Here is a 7,403-nt window from a genome sequence, read left to right on the forward strand (position 1 = left end):
TCTCTTTTTTTCCCTCTTTTACTTACCTGGATTCCTAAATTTTGTGGACTTTGGCAAATTAAGGCCTCCTTTTATCAAGCTGCGGTAGAGCATTTTTGCGTAGGCTGGCGAGGTAAATGCTCCTACGCTCATGCAATTCCCTTTCCCTTGCTGGCTCATCCTAAAATGCTCTATCGCTGCCTCCATTTGTTAATTACCAACTTTTTTTGGCTTCTATTATTTTTCTTTTGGTCAGAATTTACTTTTTAATACAACTTATTACCTCAGTCTAATTTTGTAATTGTTATCAAATAAAAAAAATATTTATTTGCAGTCACTCGCAGAACTACTGATTAATCAGGGTTAAATGATCCCTTTTGCAACTAAGAACTCTGTTGATCGTGGAGGGAGTCTGCAGTTCCTACTTGACTGGATAAGCTGCAGCTCTTTGGTACGGAATTTGAAAAAAGGTGTTTGAGTTGAATCTGTTTGGGATGGAACCTCCAGGGAACACAATTATCATCAGTAAAGGGGAGTTCTCCATTACTCAGCTCGTAGCTTCAGTATCTTATTTGACACAGGACTATTTTGTGTCTTAAAAACAAAAAGAACATAAGAGCTGCCCTACTGGAACAGATCGAAGGTCCATCAAGGCCAGTATCCTGTTTCCAACAGTGGCCAACCCAGGTCCCAAGTAGTAAAACAGATTTTATGCTGCTTATCCTAGGAATATAAGCAGTGGATTTCCCTAAGCCAGGGGTGTCCAATGTCGGTCCTCGAGGGCCGCAATCCAGTCGGGTTTTCAGGATTTCCCCAATGAATATGCATGAGATCTATGTGCATGCACTGCTTTCAATGCATATTCATTGGGGAAATCCTGAAAACCCGACTGGATTGCGGCCCTCGAGGACCGACATTGGACACCCCTGCCCTAAGCCATTGCAATAATGGCCTATGGACTTCTCTTTTAGGAAATTATCCAAACTTTTTTAAAAAAAACCCTAAGGTAACTGATTTCACCACATTTTCTGGGAACAAATTCCAGAGTTCTATTACACATTGTGTGAAGAAATATTTTCTCCAGTTTGTTTTAAATCTACTACTTAGTAGCTTCATCGCATGACATCTAGTCCTAGTATTTTAGGAAAGAGTGAACAAGTGATTCACATCTACCCTTTCCACTCCACTCAGTATTTTATAGACCTCTATCATATCAAGTTTCAAGTTTATTCATGTTTTTTGATTAAATGCTTATCCGAAGGTACTAAGCGTTGTACAAAGATTAAAAAATAACAAGGACATTAACATTTTAAGAGATAACATAACATAAGAACATAAGAAGCGCCATCTCCGGAACAGACCCTAGGTCCATCAAGTCCGGCGATCCGCACACGCGGAGGCCCCGCCAGGTGTACCCTGGCATAGTTCATTATGGGACATACTTGGGTAACTACTTTATTAAGCCACAAGAAACAATATGAAAAAGGGGGAGAACTACAATTGTGAAGAAAAAGTACATAGAAGGTAAATACATAAGGGGGTGGGAAAAGAAGGATTGCTGGCAAAGATATATGTCAATTTTGGAGACTGCTAAAATTGATATGTATTGTATTTTCAGTTAAAGGCATCTTTAAAAAGAAAGCTCTTTAAACTGCTTTTAAACTTCTGCAGATTTCGTTCAGTTCTTAAATATAGGGGGAAGAGAATTCCAAGTCATTGGAGCTGTTACAGAGAAAATAAGAGCCCGACAAGTTCCGATTATTTTCAGGGAAGGGACGTTAAGGGTGAACTGTGAAGTAGATCTAAGAACCGTCTCTTCTCCAATGGTTTTCTCCTTTAATTTCAGAATATTCTGTAGACTTTTGTAAACTAATGGCTGAAGAGGATTTTTCTTGATCAGTCAGCTGTGCTAAACTATGGCCTGCGGTAGCCCCAGCACAGGGGCCACTTTAGCACTGCTGTATGCTAATTTTGTCATTACTTTTCTAAGCTAATCTGTTCGCACAAGGCAATGTAGCTGCGCTGATTAGAACATACCCCCAATGTTAAAAATGTTTTTTAGCATGCTAGAAGCACATGCCAGTCCTGAACCTGCCACACGATTCCTAAACATGCCTTGCAGTAGTGGCTTTTAACCTGTAGTAAACATATGTTAGTGCTTAGTAAAAGGGTCCCTTCAGCAACTCGTTCTGAATGCAATTGATTGTACCTAAATAGATATTGGAAGCCTTACAAAAGATTCATGAGTGGATGCTGGGTGGGAAGGTATGTTTGCATGATCCTATCTTCATGGAGAATCTCTTATAAGTAAGCAACCTCGCTTTTTCCATGCACAGTGAGGATAATGCAGCTACATTTGGCGTTTCCTAAGCTGAGGGTTGCCAACATAACAAATGCATAGAGAAAAAACAGCCTGTGAATATTAGGGAGGAAGTTGCCTATTCATATTTTCTGTCTGTATTGTCTAAGCCAGTGGTCTTCATTAAATTTTTAAGCTGGGGCCACTTTGGATTCTAATGAGCTGAAGGAGAGCAAGGCTACAACACTCCTTATCAATGTCAATGGCATTCATCCCCACCAGACTTCATGGGGGTGTATCCTGCATTTCTAAAAGCATTCTCTTTCCCCTTTCTATCCTCAGCCTGGGTAGAGAGGCAGAGTAGGAGAAAAAAAAACCCCAAGACAACAATGAAGCCATATACGCAATGTATGGCGGTGGCAAAAAGGGCAAACAAAATGCTAAGAAAGATAAAGAAGGGGATCACGAACAGATCGGAGAGGGTTATCATGCCGCTGTACCGGGCCATGGTGCGCCCTCACCTGGAGTACTGCGTCCAGCACTGGTCGCCGTACATGAAGAAGGACACGGTACTACTCAAAAGGGTCCAGAGAAGAGCGACTAAGATGGTGAAGGGGTTGGAGAAGCTGCCGTACAGCGAAAGATTAGAGAAACGGCCTCTTCTCCCTCAAATAGAGGAGATTGAGTGGGGACATGATCGAAACATTCAAGGTACTGAAGGGGATAGACTTAGTAGATAAGGACAGGTTGTTCACCCTCTCCAAGGTAAGGAGAACGAGAGGGCAGTCTCTAAAGTTGAAAGGGGATAGATTCCCTACAAACATAAGGAAATTCTTCTTCACCCAGAGAGTGGTGGAAAACTGGAACGCTCCTCTGGAGGCTGTTATAGGGGAAAACACCCTCCAGGGATTCAAGACAAAGTTAGACAAGATCCTGCTGAACAAGAACGTACGCTGATAGGGCTAGTGTCAGTTAGGGCGCTGGTCTTTGTCCAAAGGGCCGCCGTGTGAGCGGACTGCTGGGCACGATGGACCACTGGTCTGACCCAGCAGCGGCATTTCTTATGGACCCCGGAAGTCACTGAGGGGCACCAGTGTATCAGGGCCTTGCATTGAAGAAACTCCAAGTCGCTGCCTCGCCCTTGCAAAGATGCACTGTGGAAGCAGACTTGAACCACATCCAATGGGTTCTTCCACATGAAAAGTCCACTTTAAGCATTGGTAGTGCCTGACTGGCCGTGACAACCTTTGGAATCCCACCCAGAGGTACTTTCCTAGCAGCATCCCAACCTCAAATCAGCTCTCACAGCCTGGAAGATTCCCTCAAGCATTATTGATCATCGCAGCGGCAGAAATAGAGGTTGAACAGTGGCCATACCACTGAGGAGCTGAAAGGGTTGTGACATTGATTGTATCTTACTGCAAGAAGAACAGAAATTTATTTTTCATTTTCAAAGTCTCACCCCTAAAGGTTTGAAGGCAGAAGTTGACTTCACAGTTTTTCTGTAATACCTATGCATTGTCTGCTGCACACTTATTCACTCTCCCCTCCCCCCCTTTTACTAAACCGCGATAGTGGTTATTAGCGCTGGGAGCCACGCTGAATGCTCCACGCTGCTCCCGACACTCATAGGAGCTCAATGAGCGTCGAGAGCAGCATGGAGCATTCAGCGTGGCTCCCTGCGCTAATAACCGCTATCACGGTTTAGTAAAAGGGGGGGGGGGGGTCTGTTTATCCACGTGATCAGGAATACTACCCAAAACATTTTGCTGAAAGCAACAGGTACCATTAACAGAGTTACCGCTGTGGCCGGCGCTAAAAACCAGGCTGTGCTTTTGTAAAAAGGTGGATTTATTTGGAATTGGACATTCTCCATTTTTTAGTGACCCTTGACACCTGATGCCATGCACTTTGCACTTCCCCATACTGGGCCAGGTCTTTTGTTTCACGTGCACTGAGACTCCATCTCCCTTTTTTCACTTCTTTTCTTTGTTTTCAATAAGGATATGATTGTTTTATAGTGCTTTTAGATATCGCAGTACTTCAGCGCCATCTACTGGGTATGTTTGGAATCTTTTTTTGAGTCCAACATGCTTAGGTCCGTCTCTTTGCTCCCATTCTCCTATTTAGTTTGCATACGCTCATGTTCATTTATGACTTTATTGTTTATACCTTTTTATCTTGTTATTTATTAAAGACCTTTTGATATTTTAATTAGTGTCGGTCATGCGGGATTACATATTCCAACTGTGACTAGCAGTGTGCCCCAGGGCTCGGTACTTGGGCTCATCTTATTTAATATTTTCATAAATGACATGGAGGATGGAACATCTAGCGAACTCATCAAGTTCGCAGATGACACAAAGCTATGCTGGACAATCAAATCACAGAAGGACAGTGAGGAACTCCAGAGCGATTTGAGTCGATTGGAAAATTGGGCAGATAAATGGCAGATGAAGTTTAATGTGGATAAATGCAAAGTCATGCACTTAGGCAGAAAAAATAAGGAACACAAGTACAGTATGTCGGGTGCAACTCTAGGAAAAACCGAACAGGAAAGGGACCTTGGCGTATTAATCGATAGGACCCTGAAGCCGTCGGCGCAATGCGTGGCGGCAGCAAATAAGGCAAATAGAATGCTAGGCATGATAAAGAAGGGAATCACGAGTAGATCGGAGAAAGTAACACTACCGCTATATAGAGCGATGGTCAGACCACTTAGAAACTTCTATCGCAGTTTCATAAAAGAGGGGGTAAGTAGTAGATTTAAAACAAAACAGGAGAAAATATTTCTTCACACAATATGTAGTTAAATTCTGGAATTCATTGTCAGAGAATGTGGTGAAATCAGTTAGCCTGGCGGGGTTTAAAAAAAGGTTTGGATAATTTCCTGAAAGAGAAGTCCATAGGCCATTATTGAGATGCATAAAAATCTGTTTTACTTCTTGGGATCTAGCTAGGTACTTGGTACCTGGGTTGGCCACTGTTGGAAACAGGATAATGTGCTTGATGGACCTTCTGTCTGTCCCAGTATGGCAATTCTTATGTTCTTATTTCTATAGGTAAATCTTTCCAAATAACAATAACAGCATATGTCAAAGAATTAAACTGACATTTAAAGCATATACCGCCTGATATACTAACCTGTTTTTTTCCATTTACATGTTCTGATTCAATTTTCTGACAAATATCATTCTTTGTCTTGCCAAACTTGATGTTGAAATACTCAGTTCATCTGTGATATTTTTTCTCTATCACCGGAAAGTTTTGCTTGCCCTGGATCGGTAGCATGAAATATTACTTCTCCGTGGGTTTTGGCCGGGTACTAGTGACCTGGATTGGCCACCGTGAGAATGAGCTACTGGGCTTGATGGACAATAAGGCTATACTTATGTTCTTATGTACTTTTCTGGTTACTTCTGAGATCTAAGGCGATTTCTTGGCTTTCTTTCTCTTCTGGAGTGTTTTTTTTAGCTTCATCATTAATTACGGTTTTAATAACTCTTCAAGCTCTATCTCCTGTGTCAAGACAGGCAAATCTGTTGCCTAGTTTTATCAAACATGGGCATTGGCTGTCCCTAATAGTCAGATGAAGGGTAGAGCCTCTCAGTGCTGGCTTCCTCAGCAGGTTGCACGGGTGGGGGGTAAAATACTGCTCTGATGAGAATATTTCATCCTCTCTCCCTTTCTTGACAGGTGCTTGTTCTGTATTTTGCCAAAAGTGCTGAATTAGCTGATGTCCGCTCCGAGCGCATTTGTGTGGCACAGCAAACCACCTCTCAACAGCTCTGGCAGGAGATCGTGAGCCGACACCCCAGGTACTGTTTCTGATCATAGTGAAGAGCTTTTAGGAATTTATATCGCAGAGCGCAAAGCAGTGCATTATCATTATCCCACAGGGGATCTGGAGGAGTTCATTGCTACTTTTGGGGGTTCTGCTAGTACCTACTAGTGACTTGCATTGGCCACTGTGAGGATAGGCTACTGGGCTAGAGGAACCATTGATCTGACCCAGTAAAGGCTATTCTTATGTAACCCACGCTTCCTGATTCATAGCTGTTGATCAGGAGCTGAACTATTCTCTTAGGCTTCTACGGTTGGCGTCATGATTGTTGCTGTTGTCTGGGTCTCGCAACTTCTGGGTATGTAGAACCAACATTTCAGCCATCATGCTGTGGCTTTCTTCAGAATATGTTGTGAGGTTTGCAATTTATCTTTATATATAGTGGGTCCACTGACCTGATTGAGAACAGGGAGGACCATTGGTCATGAATTTGAATTTTGGCTAGAAAGTTCATTGGTCTCAGATTTGAATTTTGGCAGGAGATTTTGTTGGTAACACAACAGTGAACAAAGTAACCCAGGCAGCCTTCAGAAAGAAAGAACACCTTCCAGGACACATTTTTTTGCTAAAGGCTACAGCAGAAAGGCCACCTCTCTAACCCCAAAACTTATGGACAGCCCAACCCAGAAAATCAGCAACAGCCAACATTAGAGTGTGGTTAAAGCCACAGCATCAGTACCCTGAGATTGTGGGTTCAAATCCCATGCTGCTCCTTGTGACCCTGGGCAAGTCACTCAATCCCCCCATTAGAGTGTGAGCCTACCAGGACAAATAGGGAAAAGTGCTTGAGTACCTGAATGTAAACCACTTAGGAAAGCGTTACCATTTTTTATTCTGTTGCAGCATTGTTTTCTATTTTTTATAGCATTTATATACCACTTATAGCCTATGTCCAAAGAGTAACAGATTGCATAGGGAAACTACTAAGGAAAAACCACATAAACTCACATCTACACTCACACATGTTAAAAAAAAAAAAAAAAAGACTGATTACCTCTGCTCCAAATCCCAGCAGTGGCCAATCTTACATTAGTGAAACTAGATGCACTGTAGAGGAAAGGCTGGGAGAGCACAAGAGACACCACAAGCTCTGCAACACAGAAAAATCAGCCCTAGCCCTCCATGGCAGGGAAACTGGTCATACGATTAGATCTGAGAACACAAAAGTTCTGGAGAAAGAAGTCTGCTGATGGCCGAGAAGACTCAAAGAGGCGTTAGATATCGCCAAGACATTCCAATAACTTCAAAGGAGATAAAGGGCATGGCAACCACACATCCAAA

General features: G+C 42.6%; 1 protein-coding gene across 2 annotated transcripts in view; it reads left to right on the forward strand.

Annotated features, from left to right (window-relative positions):
* LOC117357203 (molybdopterin synthase sulfur carrier subunit-like) overlaps positions 1–7,403 on the forward strand; it is a 49,161-nt gene that overhangs the window by 40,262 nt on the left and 1,496 nt on the right. For both annotated transcript variants that reach the window (XM_033937581.1, XM_033937576.1), the window contains exon 3: positions 5,975–6,096. In XM_033937581.1, coding sequence (XP_033793472.1) covers positions 5,975–6,096 — 122 coding nt within the window. The remainder of the gene's footprint in view (positions 1–5,974; positions 6,097–7,403) is intronic.

This window comes from Geotrypetes seraphini, chromosome 1 (genome assembly GCF_902459505.1).
Source record: "Geotrypetes seraphini chromosome 1, aGeoSer1.1, whole genome shotgun sequence".
NCBI classification, from domain to species: domain Eukaryota; kingdom Metazoa; phylum Chordata; class Amphibia; order Gymnophiona; family Dermophiidae; genus Geotrypetes; species Geotrypetes seraphini.